The sequence below is a fragment of the Lampris incognitus genome, chromosome 20 (genome assembly GCF_029633865.1).
Source record: "Lampris incognitus isolate fLamInc1 chromosome 20, fLamInc1.hap2, whole genome shotgun sequence".
Lineage (NCBI taxonomy): Eukaryota > Metazoa > Chordata > Actinopteri > Lampriformes > Lampridae > Lampris > Lampris incognitus.
The window spans coordinates 21,877,486-21,897,307 of NC_079230.1; the positions used below are offsets into that span (position 1 = coordinate 21,877,486).

At 45.7% G+C, this 19,822-nt stretch overlaps 1 protein-coding gene across 1 annotated transcript in view; it reads left to right on the plus strand.

The window, feature by feature from the left end:
* The first annotated feature begins 247 nt into the window (after positions 1 to 247).
* Positions 248 to 19,822, plus strand: part of LOC130130640 (phospholipid-transporting ATPase ABCA1-like) — a 302,901-nt gene continuing 283,326 nt past the window's right edge. The window contains exons 1-5 of the mRNA XM_056300397.1: positions 248 to 313; positions 13,786 to 13,879; positions 14,710 to 14,851; positions 15,357 to 15,484; positions 17,217 to 17,344. Of these exons, the coding sequence (XP_056156372.1) occupies positions 248 to 313; positions 13,786 to 13,879; positions 14,710 to 14,851; positions 15,357 to 15,484; positions 17,217 to 17,344 (558 nt within the window). The remainder of the gene's footprint in view (positions 314 to 13,785; positions 13,880 to 14,709; positions 14,852 to 15,356; positions 15,485 to 17,216; positions 17,345 to 19,822) is intronic.

Consider the following 19,822-nt stretch of genomic DNA (forward strand, 5'->3'; position numbering starts at 1 on the left):
GAACAAAACTGGGTAATCCCCACGTAGTCTATTGTTGAGCCATATCACTGAGTGTAGGCCATAATTCATAGAACAGGTGCTGCACCATAAGCCCCAAGGCCCGGTGCGGTGAATGATTAGTGGCACTCCCCCATGATGCATTGTTCCTCTGTATTAAAACCAAACTCTGCTTTTTATTCCCTCCAGGGTTTAAGTGGGCCAGTTGCCATAGCGACGCTTTGGCAGGATATTGCTGTGATAACGTGTAATGGGTCTCCTGACGCAGTTCACCCTGCTCCTGTGGAAGAACTTCACTCTTCGGAAGAGACAAAAGGTACACGTGCGTGCACACACACACACACACACACACACACACACACACAAATACATGCACGTGGGTGCGCAAATCAACATATATTTGCTAGAATTGGTCAACGATGGAGGGAAAATGGGACTATGGTATACCAGGGTTGTGTTATCAAGGGCAACTAAGTTATTCATATGTGTGAAAGGTAATAGGAGGGATTTGCCAGGAAAATTGTCTTGTATTAATGTAAGCTGCCTTCAACTCCCTCACCAGAGAGCGAGAACAATCGTACCGTATTGCTAACCAATTCAAAGTGTCACCTTCAATTTTTGGAGGTCTATCTCTTGTGCATGTTATGTCACGTTGCCTCTATTTTAGCTTTAACAAAGCTTTATTTGGCCTAATGGAAGTAAATGTGGAGGGAGGAATGTTAAATGGTTTAGCTGAAGGGCAAACGCTCTTTCTGGCACTTCTTAACTACTGACTTTTGCAGCCATCTCAGCAGTGAACGTTTTCCAAAGTTTTATCGCCTCTGCAATTACGCTTCCATTACAAAGCAATTAAAGGTTGTTGCAAGTGTTGTCTTGTGAGGGGTTGATATCGCTTTTGAATTTTGGGATATTCTAATCTTAACAAGAAGGTCAGCACAAGTTACCAAGTGTTGAACAAATGGCAAATGCTGGTTGTCAGATCCTTACCTACAACTAGACACAAATCTTGAGTCAAGGGTTACCCTGTTCATCATGATCTCTGAACAAATGTATGTTTTTGTGACCTGCATTATCACATGGAACAGCAGGTATGTTTAAAGGCCACTGTTTAGGCATAGACTGGCGGCCATTATTCCTTCTTCCAGGCCGATTCCTTTGACCCATGTCATTACCCCCTCGCTTCAATCGCAATGCTAATACCGCTTTCTCGCTCACTCAAATCTCATATATCAGCTAATGATGTATGGTAGAAATAACTGTTACATGTTACATCCATAAAATAAACAGGGACAAAAAACAAGACTGCAACATGACTAAACTGTCAAATAAAACAGATTTATTTTTGTTGTATTTTATTGCAATCTGCTGTAGATCAGTTAGCATTTACATAGTAATCTTCATTTCCAAGATAATTGCAATTGTTTTTTGGGGGGGGGGGCTCCCCCATTTTCTCCCTAATTGTACCTGGCCAATTACTCCCGTCTTCCGAGTTCCAATACCCACTCTTCCCAGTCGCTGCTCCACCCCCTCTGCCGATCTGGGGGGGGGGGGGGCAGACTACCACGTGCCTCCTCCGATACATGTGGAGTCACCAGCCACTTCTTTTAACCTGACAGTGAGGAATTTCACCAGGGGGACGTAATGCATGGGAGGATCACGCTATTCCCCCCAGTTCCCCCTCCCCCCGAACAGGCACCCCAACCAACCAGAGGAGGCGCTAGTGCAGTGACCAGGACACATACCCACATCTGTTTTCCCATCCGCAGACACGGCCAATTGTGTCTGTAGGGATGCCCGACCAAGCCGGAGGTAACACGGGGATTCGAACCGGCGATCCCTGTGTTGGTAGAGAACGGAATAGACCACTACGCTACCTGGACGCCATTTTGTTATCTTCACATTTGTGATTAGTGTGAAAGATAGTGCCACAAATATACAATGTGACATTCAAGAATTCAAAAACAACAATCATTGTTCAAGGTAAAAAAAACAAAAAAACAAAAAAATAAAACAAATAAAAAACTTAATGAAAAATATTTCTTATTCTATTTCTCATCTTTAAATTATTTAGCCATGAGCCATGCTGGCAGTTGCTTCAAGTGTCAGTTATCTGTACAATGCATTGATGCAGACATATTATTGTAAGTCTACTAGTACTACCACTACTACTACTACTACTACTACTACTTTTGGCTGCTCCCATTAGGGGTCGCCACAGTGGATCATCCGTTTCCATCTCTTCCTGTCCTCTGCATCTTTCTCTGTCACAGTAGCCTTGCACCATGTCCTCCCTCACCACATCCATAAACCTCCTCTTTAGCTGTCCTCTTTTCTGGCAGCTCCATATTCAGCATCCTTCTCCCAGTATACCCAGCATCTGAGGTGGTTTGGACACATGTCCAAACCACCTCAATCTTGCCTCTCTTGCTTTGTCTCCAAACCGTCCAATTTGAGCTGTCCCTCTAATATAATCATTCCTAATCCTGTCCTTCTTCATTACTCCCGATGAAAATCTTAGCATCTTCAACTCTGTCACCTCCAGCTCCACCCCCTGTCTTTTCATCAGTGCCACTGTCTCCAAACCATATAACATAGCTGGTCTCACAACCATCTTGTAAACCTTCCCTTTAACTCTTACTGGTGCGCTTGTGTCGCAAATCACTCCTGACACTCTTCTCTACCCACTCCACCCTGCCTGCACTCTATATGTACTCTATAAAATATGCGGATCATATTGTAAGTGTTACACTGATTTGTGGTATAGTTCTTGCTTTTTTGTTTTAGCCTTTCAATTATGACAGATTAACACACATTTGTTTTGTAAGGAGACCACAGGAGAAAGCCTCTCTAAACGAATTACTACAGCAGACGTGTTTGTAAAACTCTATTCTCTTCACAGTTTTGACTTTGTTTTGGATACCTCCAGAGAGAGTCTTTTATTTTTCTCTGGCAAACCTTGAACTCATTCTTTTTGCAAAACAGCATGAAAATGAGAGAAACTACCGTTTTTATGATGTCAGGGGTATTTCTGTAGTTTTTTTCTTTTTTTTCTCTAGCGAGCATCAGAGGACAATGCTGATATTGTGCATGAAACATGGGATTTTCGGGCAGTGTCAACATGAAATATTGCTGGACAAAACCAGTGGTTAGTTAGCAAGGACATTGTGGCTTCTAGAGGGCTTGTGGAGGTTAATGACCAATTATATGAATGCCTCACCAAGCATTTTAAGACTTTATAAGAGTCATGAAACTGATTTTATGGTCCAGTATTTCACATAATTTCTTAGGGGGAGATTATCTATTCACAAAGACGCCTTGTGTCCGATGGCAAATGTCTTGGGAGCCAGACATCGAGAAAGTCCCCCCCGATCGCTTGGCTCCCTGTATGCCTTTTCACTGGAAGACATTATGGTAATTCATCCCCTCAATAGGAACAGATCCTCTTCGACACATTAACAGGGTTAAGGTAAATCAGTGAATTTGAAATCTCACCTTATGTCTTTTTAAATGCATTCCATTTTCTTTTCTAGCTGTAATACCCTGACCTAGCTCTAAAACCAAAGAATTTGTCCTGGCCCGTCAATCAAGTCTACATGTAGATACTAGATCAGCCCGTAATTATTCTATTCACTGAATTTTCTGTGCGGTATGCAGTACTCAAATCTGCCTTTCAACTGAAGAGGCTCTGGCACCATTTTCACGAAGAAATAATTTCATGAGGTTGCCATGGTGCCGCAACAGAAGCGGCAACATGTAAAAGTGCATTTGCGTGACCTTCAAGCACCCCGTAAGATTAATTATGAAGCCGGCAACCCCGGTAAAAATGTTCTCTCTATTGTCTTTAATGCTGGTTTACATCATGAAGATACTGGGTCAGAATATTTGACCGATGCGAGAGCTGTTGCTTGGTTGACTGAGGGCCTCCATCTCAGATATCTCAAAGCAGGTCACTCCACCAGAGATGTTTGGAGGGATGAGCACGCGGGTTAGGCCGAGTCGTCAGAGGTTGCCGATGGGTGGGAGAGCAAGTGAGTGAGGTTGTGCCTAGGGACACATAAAAGCCTAGATGAAGGAGGGAAGGGGGGGGGGCGTTGAGGAGCAATGTGCTTTAGCATTGTAATGGTCTCTTTTGGAGTTATCTGCAGTGTACGCCTGTGGATATTTCACACTGCTGAAAATACTTAACAGCAGGGTTGAGTTACCTTCATGAAGAGAAATCTTGTGTTGTGAAGATCTCTCTCTCTCTCTCTCTCTCTCTCCCTCTCTCTTACTCCTCATCTGTCAGACGTCTGTGTCCTTGACTCATGTATAGAAACCCCACACTGGTTTGTTGTTAGTGCCAACAGTGATAGGAATGAGCTTCAGAGAACTTTGATTAAAGAATAATTGGAAAGTATCATGAAACAAGGTGGTCTACATATCTTATAATCACCAGAATGGTTATGTGATCACACACTGTGCCTGACTTGATTAAAGGAACAATTCAGATTTTTTGAAGTCTTTCCCCTATGCTGTCGTTATCGCTTATGTAGTACATACGTACTAGGTAGGTTTATTTTCACAGTTATCCATCCTTTTCTGCATAGTGGACATGCAGGCCCGGTTAGTGAGCTAGAGTTCATTGCAATTCACGAAGGTCAAATCCAAAATTGTCTTTCAGTGCACAAAAAACACTCCACAGTACCGTTAAAACTAACATGCTGGGTACCGGGTAGCATAGCAGTCTATTCCGTTGCCTACTGTAAGAGATATAATTTGTAAGGACAGTTAAGCACAGGATAGCCCAGGTTTTATTGGGCAAATATAGCTTGTTCTATTGACTGAGTTAATAGTTGAGACTTAAATGTTAAATGTGGCAATCTAACCACCAGCCGGTAGGGGGAGCTAGAACGGGTAAAGGAGAGAGAGAGATGACGAGAGAGGGGGAGAGAAAAGAAGAAGGGTGTGCTGGTGACTTAACAAAAATAAACGTGCCGACTGAGAAATGAGAACGGTTTGGTTTTTCCTTCTAATAACACCCAAAGTGTTATACAGGTGGCAGCGGTGTTAAGGATTACGAATACCTACCCTCATCAGCCACGTTTTTCACCTCTTTGTTTTTTTCGTCACGACGTGAGACTGTCGTTGTTTTAGCTAGCTAGGTACAAGATAATGCTAACTTGCTACAACGTCCCCGCGTGATGCTCGGAGTAGACGAACAGGTTGAAGAGCCCCAAGCAGAAGAGCAAGCAGCACCGGCACAAAACGACATGGCCTTTCGAATTGAACTCCCTGCCCCATTCACTGGAGAAGGTGAGGAATCATTTAACTCCTGGATACTCCGGTTTGAAGTTGCAGTTAATGTAGCCTCACCGGAGCTAGACAAAGCCAAGCTCCTACCTGCTAGATTGTCGGGACCGGCATTCGCGTACTGGCAGAGCCTTCCGACAGCAACCAAGGATGATTATGGACGACTGAAAACGCAACTGTCTTTGTATTTGGTTGCGCTCAGTGTTTGACAACATTCCAAACTTACATCACGGCCCGTCCTCGCAAACCGAACGAACCTTTGGAACTATATGCAGCGGAACTTTCCATGTTGGTGGAGGAGGCTTTCCCCAACTACAGTGCAGAAGCCAAACTGGGTGAGTGTTTCCGGAGATTTGTGGCAGGGCTAGACTCGTCATTACAGCTTAAAATTCATGAGCATGGGGCGACTACAATGGACAGTGCATTAAAATTTGCATCCCAGTGTGAACGGGCCCAGTTAGCTATTAACATCAACGCCCCTAACCCGCTGATGGCGCTCACAACTACAGCGCGGTCCACTCAACCACCCCCCACCCCCTCACCACTAGCTGATTTATCAGCCGCCGTGTCTGACATACGGGCAGAGCTTAAAGACATAAAAAGACATCAAGCTAGGCAGACAGATGGAAGATTGGATCATCTATCAGATCAGCTGGCCAAACTGCAGTTTGAGGTTAGCAGTGTTCATAAGCAGCAAATACCGCTACTATGACTACCCATTCGGAGAGGACCGCTATAGAGGCAGCCGCAGCTACTCTTCAGGTCGAGACGACGGCGGTGGCTACAACTACGGCACCGGTGCAACAGCTCCCCGACAGGAGGACTACGGCTACAGGAGGGCCCGTAGCCCCTCCCTACAGCTCCGACAATACTCACCCTCCCCCCGCCGCTACTCTTCAAGCCGGGAGTATTGGAGACTACAGGGGGCGTGGGGACAGCGGAGGTAACACCGACAGTCACTATGCCACACATGTTACGACAACCCTCCCTACAGGGGGCAGCCACCATCTCCCCGACCGAACAGAGTGGGGCGCCCCACCAGTGAGGCTTATGACTACCGCCGCCCCTTGCCCACACGCAGAGTGCACTTTGAGTCCTCTAGGGACCGCCTGGTCAGGGATGACACACAGCATCAGGGAAACGAGCATTAGCTGGCATTGAGGACCAAATGACAGCTACATCCACAGAACAGGTCCAATCTCAATCCACTAATACCCGAACCGCATTCATCCATGCAGTAGTTGAAGGCACAGAAGTTAATGCTCTCCTAGATACAGGGTCAGACATCTTCATTATCACAGAGTCATTCCGACAGTCCGTGCCAGCACTACGCGCTCGCCCATTAGTCAAATCGTTCGTCCTAGCATCTTCTGTCACAGGTCACCCACTTGACATGGTAGGCTCCCTCACCATACAGCTACGCATAGGCCCCCATACCCTACAGTATGAGTTCCAAGTAGCCCGCTCAGCCAACTTCCCTGTCATACTAGGTTGGGACTTTTTGTGTAAGCATCATGTCACTATTGATTTAGCTGAGCAACACGTTTCCCTGTATGGCCACCAGGTATCGCTGTTAACCCAGGCACACCTCATTCCATTGCAGTGTAACTGCATTTGTCTTTCTCCAGTCACAGTCCCCCCCTTATCTGAAATGGTCATCTCAGCTACAGTTAACCTAGAGGGGGAGGTGACACCCGTTAAGCATGACTATGTAGGGCTCCTCGAACCATCCCAGATAGACAGCTCAGGACTAGGGGTAGCCAGGACCCTCACAACAGTGCAACATGGGTTAATGGCAGTTAGAGTAGTCAACCCATCCACACAATCCATCCCAATCAGCAAGGGACAGCGCTTGGGGCAGCTCCACCCTATTCTTCGTCGACATCAGGAGAGCTTTAAGATAGCAGATGACCACCCGACAGACCCACCCCCTGGCTCATCCAAATCCTGCCCCAAGGTAAATATAGACCACACATGCCTAACCACGACTCAGACAGAACAACTCGAGGCCCTATTGGCTGAATACACTGATGTCTTTAGTACACACTCACATGACTACGGCCAGACTAACCTAGTAGAACATCGCATCAACACAGGCGAGGCGGCGCCTATAAAGGTCCACGCCTACCGAACCTCCCCAGCTAAACAGGCCATCATGCAAACGGAAATTGACAAATTACTCCAACAGGGTGTGATTGAGGAGTCCCACAGCCCATGGTCAGCGCCGGTAGTCTTGGTTAAGAAAAAAGACGGCTCGTACCGGTTCTGCGTGGACTACAGGCGCCTGAACGCGGTCACAGTCAAGGACTCATACCCATTACCCTGGGTGGATGACACCCTGGACCGACTCTCTGGTGCTCAGATATTCAGCACGATCGACCTTACGTCAGGCTACTGGCAAATCCCTCTCCATCCTGACGACAAGGACAAAACCGCGTTCTCAACAGGAGCAGGACTCTATCAGTTCCACACAATGCCAATGGGAATCTGTAACGTGGCCCCCAGTTTTCAGAGACTGATGGAACTAGCTCTCCATGGGCTACACTGGAGTGTCTGTCTAATTTATTTGGATGACATCATCATTTACAGCACCACCTATGAGGAGCATCTTCTCTATCTTAGAGCAGTGTTTGACAGGTGCAGGGCTGAAGCTAAAGCCCTCCAAATGCCACCTTGCTAAGACCTCTGTCACCTTCCTGGGGCACATTGTCTCACTGGAGGGAGAGCAGCCCGACCCCTCCAACACAGATAAGCTCTACTCCTGGCCACCCCCACGCTCTCCCACAGAGGTCAGGGCATTTCTGGGTATTTGTTCATACTACAGACAGTTTATCGTAGGCTTCGCTGAGATCGCGGAGCCACTGCACCACCTGACTCACAAGAATGTGCAATTCACTTGGACTGATGACTGCCAGGCTGCATTCACCTCGTTAAAGGAGAAACTCACCCAGCTCCCTGCAATGTCATTCCCACACTTGGAGGAGCCTTTCCTGCTCCACACAGATGCATCCCAACATGCAATAGGTACAGTGCTCGCCCAGAAGTTGGGAGGAAGAGAGCATGTGATCTCGTACGCCAGCCACACATTGACCACAGCTGAATGGAAGTGGTCCACTTATGATCGTGAACTGTATGCAATAGTTTGGTCAGTGAGATTTCTGACATTACCGTGCCTGTCACCCATTCACTATCGTGTCTGATCATAAGCCGCTGGTAGGGCTGAAGAGAATGCCCCTCGATAACGACCCCACAGGCCGCCGCGCCCGGTGAGCTGTAGAAATAGACATCTACAACTGGTGCATCGTCCACAAAGAAGGCTCCAAACACCTTAATGCAGACGCCATGTCGAGGCATCCGGACACGGACACAGGTGACACACCGCTACAACCGGCTGTTGCATCACAATCGACACAGACCAGCCCACAGCAAGGTCAGCCTGCCACCATAACCCCTTCCTGTCCCTCAGGAGTGCAGGCCCCAGGCTCTACGACAACTACTACAAACCTCATCCACCTTCAAGCAGATGACTGGGACATAAGAGGGAAGCAACAGGCCAACCCCAAACTGGCTGGCAGACGGAAGCAAACCTACACACAGACAGATCCGTAACGCCCCTCCCAACCTTCGCAAGCTATGGCCTCAGTACGACCGCCTGACTATCTCAGATGGTCACCTCTGCCGCAGAATCCATCATCCCTCCACATACGCTCCTCTCCTATAGGTCGTTGTGCCACAAAAACTGATTCCGCTCGTCTTGGTACAGGTCCATGGACATCCATCTGTTGGCCACTATGGCTACACGCGGACATATAAACGAGCCACCTTGTCATTGTACTGGCCACAAATGGCCACGGAAATATCCATCTTTTGCAGACAGTGCCGACCTTGTCAGTCAAGGCGCTCACCAGTGCTACATCAACAAGCACCTCTAGTGCCTATCGTACCCTCGCGGCCATTTGAAATCGTGGCCGCCGACATCACTGAGTTGCCCACCTCCAGGAATGGCAATCGCTATGTGCTAGTAGTCATGGACTTGTTTTCAAAGTTTGTCAACCTCTTCCCCCTCCGCGACCAGACTGCAGTATCTGTGGCCCGCTGCCTGTTCGAGCGTTACATCAGTCAACATGGCATACCGACCAGCACATTGTCTAACCAAGGGAGACAATTTGAGTCAGACCTAGTGAAGTCTCTATGCGCACATCTCGGGATCCATAAGCTTAGGACATTTGGCTATCACCCACAATGCGACGGCGCTGTAGAATGCCACAACCGCACTCTTAAAGCCGAGCTGGCAAAGGCCCTGGTGGATAGAGGATTCGAATGGGACGATCACCTGCAGCAAGTGGAACTGGCCTATAACACATCCATCCAGGCCAGCACTGGCTTCACCCCTTTCTTCTTGGCACACGGACGTGAGGCCAACCTGACAGTCGACATACTAAGAGACTCGCCCCAAACAACCACTCGCATGCCCAGCACTCCTGCTGAGTATGCCGCCTCATTGAAAGGTAGGCTGCAAAGAGCTATACGGGACATGCAGACCTTCAGTGATACCGCCAAAGAGCGGCAAAGACCTTACTATGACAGACAGGAGAACTACACCCCTTACTCCGAGGGGGACCTGGTCACGGTCAACGACCCAGCACACCATTGTGACAAATTGGCCCCTTGCTGGCTGGGGCCCTATGTGGTCTTGGGTCCTATCGACTCAAGAGACGACCATCTGCCGGTGAACTTCGACATCCAGGAAGCAGATAACCCCAGGCAAGGTGGAGACGAGTACATTATAACCGCCTGAAGCCCTTCATCTCCCCCGAACCGCGGCTACTATAGAAGTGTTCAGCCACAGAGACACCGGGTCCTCTACCAAGGGAGACACAGACAATTGCCCCACACCTGAGCACCCTCTCAGGGTCCTTGCCCCCACCCCAAGTACATCTCCCTTCTTCCCTCATACATCAGGGCTCACTCAACCCTGACCCTACCCCTACCCCTTTGGCCCCTGCCACGGCCCAGCTTGGGCCCGCCCCTGCCTTCACTGCCCCTGCCGCGGTCCAGCCAGTCACCGCCCCTGACTCCACCCCCCTCATGGCCCCCGCTACAGCCCAGGCCAACCCCGCCCCTGCCCCTGCCATTGCCCCCGCCATGGCCCGGCCCCCAGCACCCACAGTGACTCCGGCGCCTTCCAGACTGCCTGTCTTATTGGCTCCCAGGGGCCAGAGATAAAGGCGCCCACCTCACCACCTGAAAGACTTTGTTTTGAGTTCACTGAAAAATTGACTTTTGGAATGTACCCAGTGTTCCTGAGCTGGGAGTTTTTGTTTTCCCTGGCTGCTGTCAGAGCCATTGTTGTTGCCTGTACATGGTCCAGTTCATTAGTTAGAAATGAGGACATTTCTTTACGGGAGGGGGAGTGATCTGTAAGAGATATAATTTGTAAGGACAGTTAAGCACAGGATAGCCCAGGTTTTATTGGGCAAATATAGCTTGTTCTATTGACTGAGTTAATAGTTGAGACTTAAATGTTAAATGTGGCAATCTAACCACCAGCCGGTAGGGGGAGCTAGAACGGGTAAAGGAGAGAGAGATAACGAGAGAGGGGGAGAGAAAAGAAGAAGGGTGTGCTGGTGACTTAACAAAAATAAACGTGCCGACTGAGAAATGAGAACGGTTTGATTTTCCCTTCTAATAACACCCAAAGTGTTATACTACCAACATGGGGATTGCCGGTTTGAATCCCCGTGTTACCTCCGGCTTGGTCGGGCGTCCCTACAGACACAATTGGCTGTGTCTGCGGGTGGGAAGCTGGATGTGGGTATGTGTCCTGTGTCGGGGTGCCTGTTCAGGAGGGAGGGGGAACTGGGGGGAATAGTGTGATCCTCCCACGTGCTACGTCCCCCTGGTGAAACTCCTCACTGTCAAGGGAAAAGAAGCGGCTGGCGACTCCACATTTATCGGAGGAGGCATGTGGTAGTCTGCAGCGCTCCCCGGATTGGCAGAGGGGGTGGGGCAATGACCAGGACGGCTTGGAAGAGTGGAGTAATTGGCCGGGTACAAATGGGGAGAAAAATAGGGGACCCCCCCCCCCCCAAAAAAAACCTCAAGGTGCAACAGGAGTCTTTGATAGTGGATTCATGTGGTCATCTTAAAACTTAACAGCAGTTTCTAATGCAAGTGTGCGCATTGCTGTGCTGCCGTGGAATGACTCCTGCTGGTAATCTCTTGTAGGCTGTGTTGTAGGAAGAAACATGGTAGAAAACGACCATAACCAACCCTAAAAGCAACTCGAACAATGAGACCTAATTTCACAATGAGAGACTGCCTTATAGCATCATTTTACCTTTGGCCAAATGGTATAACTATAAATTATGAATGGCGACTGCCTTGCTGCATCTTTGGAACACTTAAATAAGTTGAGGCCAGCTCACCTTTGATTTGGACCCATCACGCTGCTCATGCCATGCCTCACATCCAGCGTATGTTTGTAGTTTCATGTCATTATCTTAATTTATAAATGTCTTGCAGGCTATTGTGTTGTTACCAATAATTGGAGCACGTTCTAAGAGTTGTTATAGTGACAAAGATAACGAGAAAAAAACCCCAACTATAAAGATGTGAAGCCTTTTGGTTTTCCTTTTTGATTACCTCCGGGTTATTTGACACGAAAGACACGCGAGTCGCCCTATGCAAGCAGGTCTTGAAGTGCCAGTATAAAGGCAATGAGCTGGCTAGCTGGGCTCCAAGGTTTTAGGCCCCCTTCAAGAAGGGGATTGGACATGATGAAGAGGGGGTGATAAGAGGATCATGATTAGGTTTTGTGAGCCATGAGCAGAGCTCCCTCTCTCATTCCTGTAAATGCTGAGGGTAATGGCAAGAGAAGCAGCAAAACAGATAGTTTTAATACAGCTGCAAGCTGCGACTCCGGGGTTTAAGCCAGCACAGACCATTAGAAATTCCTTCAACAGCTTATTCAAAGATATCCACCAAGTTTGGTGATGTCGGGACAAACCGTCATTGATTTATGGGCAAATTTGCACCAGGCCATGCATACGTTTGGAACTGGTGGCACCCCGTATTGAGCAATTTTAATAATAGTTTTGCACATGTGGTTCAACATTGCTGTAAAACATATCATGGGAGTTTTGTAATGATGGACAAACAATTTCTGATTTATATGTAGTTTGAATTGTGCTATCCTATGCCATTATTTTTTTGAATTTGTAGCACCTCCTAATGTTTGACTTGAATAAGGTATGTTTCAGGTACTTACGTAGACACATCCTGTACGTTTTGTGATGTTTGGCCCAAGGGTCGTTAACTTTACTATTTATGTGTTGAGCCGCGCCCTTTTGAAGTTCATTGGTCAATATCTTGAAAACTAAATTAGATATCAAGAAGCTTCATACAACTTTTGTTAGGCTTGGCCCAACAATGATCCACAGAAAATTTGCTAGCAACCGAACCTACGGTTTAGGAGGAGATGTCAAAAATGTGTTTTTCAAAAAATTAAAAATGGTGGAAAATCTCGTCAGTTGGACTTTAGTGGTGCTTGAAATGTGTAGAGTGAGGATAAATGGATGTCTACCAAGTGTCGTGTAAATCGGACTTGTGGTGTAGGAGTTACGACTTTCCAAAATTGATCTTGACGGAGTGGCATGGCTCAGGAGGTAGAGCAGGTCGTCTGTTAATCGGAGGGTCACTGGTTCGATCCCCAGCTCCTCCAGAGAGTGTGTCAGGGTGTCCTTGAGTAAGACACTGAACCCCTAATTGCTCCTGATGAGCAGGTTGGCGCCTCGCATGGCAGCCTCCACCATGAATATGTGTTTGTGAATGGGTGAATGGGAGGCATACACTGTGAAGCGCTTTGGGTGGTTGGTAGACTAGAAAAGTGCTTTATAAATGCACTCCATTTACCATTTACCTTTAATTATAGCGTCCCTATTAGGCTGATCGGGGTTGTATTTCTTGGGCAGAACTTGCACACAACTTCAGATCAATTTCATGTCTCTACATTTACCATCTCACCGGAGTTTGCGCAAACATTTCTGAAGAAGAAAAATACAGCAGCACAAAAACAATAGGGTTTAAGGCCAAGGGCATGGAAACAAACACATACACACACACACACACACACACACACACACACACACACACACACACACACACACACACACACACACACACACACACACAGTCTAGCCATGTGCAGTAATTTGAAAAAGAGATTCATACATAACTGGTGATATTGCAAAATGCTGCTTTTTGGAATAACCCATGTTGGCATTTGAAGCCCCGTCCACGCACATTTTAATCCCCCATTTTTATTTTATTTATTTTTTGCTAATACCTTTATAGATAATCTGTTTAATCTCTTTGAATTTCAGATGTGACATCACATCTGTGGATCTGTCTCTGGGGGGAGAAAAAAGTAAATCAAAAGTTTCAAGATGAAATTTCATACGGGAACCATCATGTCAATAAAACTTAATCTCTGTGCAGGTGCGGCTGGTAATCGAGGTGTTATGGCCTCTCTTTCTCTTCTTCATCCTGGTGTGGGTGCGGTCCACCAATGAGCCGATGTACAAAGGCCAATGTAAGTACAGGCACAGGCTTGGTTACTGGGATTGCTTAATAGAGGAAATATCTGTTATTATTATTGATAGATTACGCGATAAGAAAAAGACGTGCTTGTTGTTTGATTTTTTAATAGCTTTGCATGTTGACTGTAATGTTCACATTTACTTTCGTGTGATTTTTTTTTCCTCCCCCTTTTTCTCCCCAATTGTATCTGGCCAATTACCCTGCTCTTCTGAGCCACCCCGGTTGCTGTTCCACCCCCTCTGCTGATCCGGGGAGGGTTGCAGACTACCATATGCCTCCTCCAATACATGTGGAGTCGCTTCTCTTCACTTGACAGTGGGGAGTTTCATCAGGGGGACGTAGCGCATGGGAGGATCACGCTATTCCCCCCAGTTCTCCCTCCCCCCCAAACAGGCGCCCCAACTGACCAGAGGAGGCGTTAGTGCAGCGACCAGGACGCATACTCACATCCGGCTTCCCACCTGCAGACACGGCCAATTGTGTCTGTAGGAAGGCCTGACTGAGCCAGAGATAACACGGGGATTCGAACCGGCGATCCCCGTGTTGGTAGGCAACGGAATAGACCGCTAACACTACCTGGACGCCCACTTTCGTCTGATATTCTAAGCGTTGAGTCATCTTGTGAAGAGTTTCCATTTCGGTCTCCATGTAACTTTAACTGTGAAAATATTGCAGCAAAGCCACGATATCTGAGCCAGAATCTGGTTTAGTAAGGCTATATAAAACCCTGTCTTCACACATCGCTGCTCTCATATTTTCAAACAAGAAAGATTTAGATGCCCAGCTGTGCAGGTGAATGACTCTTCGCCTTTGTGCTTCAAGGTCATTATCCAAATAAAGCCATGCCTTCGGCTGGTGTGCTGCCTTGGCTCCAAGGCATGATGTGTAACATTGACAACCCTTGTCTGAGCAACCCGACGCTGGGAGAGACACCGGGACAGGTGAACAACTTCAACAACTCCATGTAGGTGAAGAATGTTTCCGTTTCAAAAACATTACATGTAAAATGTCAGTATGGGTGTCAGGGACATGCTTATTTTTCTTTATAATATCCAAATGCAAAATGTACAAAACATTTTACTCTTAATATTACAAGTTACTCATCAAATGTCTGTCTGTATCTATCTATCTATCTATCTATCTATCTATCTATCTATCTATCTATCTATCTATCTATCTATCTATCTATCTATCTATCTATCTATCTATCTATCTATCTATCTATCTATCTATCTATCTATCTATCTATCTATCTATCTATCTATCTATCTATCTATCTATCTATCTATCTATCTATCTATCTGTCTGTCTGTCTGTCTGTCTGTCTGTCTATCCACCCTATCTATCTAGCTATCCTTCTATCTATCTAGCTATCTTGGATTAATTTGCTATTCATGTTCATGTTATGTTTGAAGAAATAGATTAATGGTGCAACAAGAATTAATCTTCTCTGTGTTTTCTAAAAACAGAATTGCTGGGATATTAATTGAGCTGCAGATTCTGCTGGTGAACAGATCTATTCTCACCAAGATACAGCTGCTGGCAGATGACGTAGACCAGTGGGCCTCTCTCCTTTCACAATCCAACCCCGTGAATAGTAGGGACATTTGAATACTGCATCTGAAACAAATAGCATAATTTTCCAATTGTATAACAGCACTGACCTTACAACGAGAATACACCAATCTTGTCCAATATAGTCAAATATAGAACTTGATAATTAGTAATATGAGGCTTTGTGAGTTATACATTGTAAAAGTTTGACTGCTTTTGAGCAATAGTAAGATGTAATTGGAACAGTGGATGCTCAGTCTCAGCTACAATCACACTTTTATGTCTTTGTTAAGGACCCTCCATTAGGGAAAGTATCACCCTTCATGTGCATGACAAGTTTGATGATTTGTTGTTCTCTTTTATCCCTAAAAACAATGGTGTGTGATTATTTATGATGCAATTTGCCATGCAGACTGACAGATCGTTTGTCTTGATAAGTTGCTACTTTGCATTAGGCTTATTTAGCCTGATGATATTCAGATTCTCATACTGCACCTCATTTGCAAATAGGCAAGATGGGTGGCGGTGGGGTGGGAAGGGGGTGGTTGGCTGGCTGGTGTTCGAGGAGCAGCTTGCAGTCCATTTGCATTTTGGGGTTGCTGCCTTGTAATATACAAGATTAAATCCTGCAAAGATCTGAGTGCGGGCATAATTAATGGGATACGCCGTCTGAGGCAAGCACACCAAAGGTCATTAACAAGATCGGGGAGTGGAGTAATATCAAAGGACCAGGATGGCAAAGGTGATTGTGTTGTTCTCTTTTCACTGAGGGTTGATTAAAAGGCTCAGGTGGTCACTTCAGTCAGAATGGGAACTTTGTTCAGGAGGAGCCCAGAGCATGCATCGGTTCCCAAAGCTCTTACCCTGTTCATCCTGGCTGATGGCACTGCAGTCATGAAGGGCATAACAATAAGCAACCTTTGGAGACATAGGAGACCCAACCATTTTAGCATCCTGAATAACATCATTAATTCCAACCAGTGCTGAGCGAGTGCTGTTTTATATGTATCGTTTATCTGTACTGAACCTTGAGTAGGCATTTGAAAGACAACAGGTCCTCCCGCTCACCTAGTGATGATTGACTGGCCTGCATGTGATACATTTGCAAATGGACTAATCTAATTAAATTGCGTAACCCTGTTCATCATCTCAACTGTTGAAGTTTCGAGTCGCAAGAAATACAAGATGAATGGATATGTAATCAGGTGTGTAGGTGGAGTGCGTATAGGGAGTACTGAGGTGTGTGTCTTACAAATTTCAGCCAATTTTTCCATCAACTGCAGGGTGAGGATGGCACTGAACAGTCAAATTGGATTTGATGCAGACTCCGTTAAGTCGTGACTGCTGTACATGTGGACAGCTAATCAGGAGAAAATCGCTCATTAACAATCTGTTGCATGTTTAGAGACGAATTATGCAGTCTCATCCGCTCCTGTGTTCAAGCCCTCTTTACACCAATCTAGACTTTGATTGTGGCGTTACTTCAGAGACACAATTTCAATTCATTGGCGATGTTTGATAATGTGATATTTAAAGTAATGTCTGGGGCAAATTAAATTAAAGCACTCCTCATTTTATATGCCTTTTCTCCATGCTTGATTTAACATTTGTAAAATATTACATGTATTTAATATATATATTCACTCTGAGTGGTTGTTAGTATATTACACAGCCTCTTTATGATTGACAAACTCTGCATTTTGATTATTTTGTGTCGTGACAATTTTAATTTTGCTTCAAGTAATTATACATTATCCTCTCCCTTCATGTTTAAGGTCAACCTGTGCCTCTAAGGAGTATATTGCACGACAATGAATCATTCTCTGCATTTCTGAGAGAGAACTTGTCCATGCCACCTGCGGTTGTCCAAAGTCTGATGACTGCAAACGTCCACCTCACTCCGGTTGGTATCAGTTCACATCATTTCTCAGACCTGGTGGAAACTTGGGAAACCATGATTTTGCTAGCTTTTGTTCTTGTCTGCCCTCTTGTTAAGCCCCTACTGAAATTGAGTCTAATAGTGTTGAAGGTGCAGCATAACCCTTCATTTTGAAGAGAGGACAAAGAGCCTTTGAGAAACTTGTCTCAAATGTCCCATGAAAACAGTGGAATCTGGTCTCTTAGCAAGATGCTTGAAAGACCGTTTCTGACAAGTGTGTTGTGACAGAGCATTTCAAAATGCCTGGCATGTAAAATGTGCACCGCCTCAGAGGTGACTTACAAGGTTCAGTTAAGGCAAACACTGGTATTAAGCTTTGCTGACACAAAAGGGTGATTTGTGGATGAAATGCATTTGTGCTGAGTGTTCCCGTCTCACAGATGTCCCTTGTCTCTTAATAATCTGACAACAAGTAGACAATTAGCAAAAAAACGAAAACTGTTGCCTGACATTGACAAGGATCTGGGTAGTTTGGCTTGGGTAAGGATTATGTGTATGCAATATTCAAGGGTCAAAGGTTGCTAATATTATAGAAGATGTATAACTTCATTGTAGAAAAAGCATAAAAACCTTCAAGCATGTAACTAATGTAGTACTCAAAATGTAACTTTCAACTCAATGCTAAGAATGCACTGGATGGAATTTGTGATGCATTTGAAAATAATAACTGATAATAATGTTGATGATGATAATAATAACGAGGATGAAGATGTAGTAATAATACATTTTATATAATCAGAACCTTTCTGGACACCCAAAGCCATATTAAAATGGGATAAAAGAAGAATCGATAAAAAGATGAACTAGGAGAAGCGAAGTGGGGCCTATGCACTGTAATGTTTTCTGGAGAGGTGAGGGGCTTTGTTTGTAGGCAGTTGAAATTAATGCGGTGTCACACCAGTAACCGGTGTAGCTCAGATGGAAAGGGAGCGATGTGGTGCATGTGTGGACATGATGAGAGTGGAGTTTCGTCCTCCAATGTGTTTGGGCAAAATATATCTGTTGAATCATGTCCGCATAACAAAAACTCACAAGCTGTGTCATGGCGAGATAGGATGACAGCCAGGCTAGCACAGGGCCAGTGAACCCCCCCCCCCCACTCCCCAAGGGAGGTCAGCGAGTCAAGGAGAAATGGATGACAGACAGCATCAGAAGTGACGCTGAGGCGAGAGCGTGTACTGCACCGGTCTGCACAAAATCAGTCAACAAGGACAGCTGGCCCCATTACCTTGTAGTGTGTGGGGATTTCAAGATTCAAATCAGCTTTTGACCAGTCAGAGCCATCACAATTATAAGAAACAAAATTAATTTTTACCACTCGAATTTAGACAAATCATAACATGCTTGTGTAGTGAGCTGGTCAGTGATGAAATAAATCATGAAATAAATACATATTAAAATTATATCAAATAAAATAAATTAAAATTTGATTTTTATTTTGATTGTTAAGTTTGCAGTGCCTTGTCTTGTGCTCATTCTGATACCATTATAAAAGTCATGTATTCTATCTGGGGCTTTAATGAGGGCAGCTTCTGTGCTGTGCTTTAGTGGAAATCCAGATTGAAAAGGTGCAATGAGGTTTCTCTTGTCCAGGTGGGATTTTACTTGGACTGCTACCACACATTGGGGAACTTTGGAGAGGAATGGAAGGTTAGAGATGAAGTGAGGTTTTTATAATCTGAACCAGAATTTTACCATGTAGGTGTGATAGCAGTTTTTTTTTTCAAAAGAGAGAGTGGGAATAGAGCCGGACAGCAGAGATGAATTAATTATCTGGGTTGGTAGAGGCAAAAGGGCAGGGAGGGCAACTTTGACCAGCGTGGTAGGAACAGGGTTCGGTTTGGACTTGAATGAAATAATGACATTGCGTATACATGCTCCACACACAGGTATAACAGCGGTGAGAGTGTTGGTGAAAGGCAGGTCAATAGAAGTATTCATCCTGGAGCGGCAAGGCGCTGACCCTGAGGGTGCCGGGTGGTAGAACTTCGATCCATCCATCCATTATCCGAACCGCGTATCCTGCACTCAGGGTCTCTGGGATGCTAGAGCCTATCCCAGCAGTCATTGGGTGGCGGGGAGGGACACCCTGGAAAAGTCACCAGGCCATCACACAGGGCCAACATACACTTTTGTCTCTATTGTCAGTTTTTGGCTGGAAAAGATACGTATATAGGAAGTTATCACAGAGATCGGGGTACATGTTGGGAGGGGGGGTCACCAACGTTTGAAGCATACGTTAAACAGTGTAGAAAACGGTCTTGACATTGCCCATTGATGTTGTCGTTAGATGTGAAGCCCCTTGTAATTGAACTGGGACCAGTTGCGCCAGTTGTGTGTAAGTCCTGACTACAGTGCTAAGTTTAGTTGTCCCATATGTATTTAATGGATCAGATTTTTCACCACGTTAAATAAAAACGGGTTGCACCACTCCTACTAGTC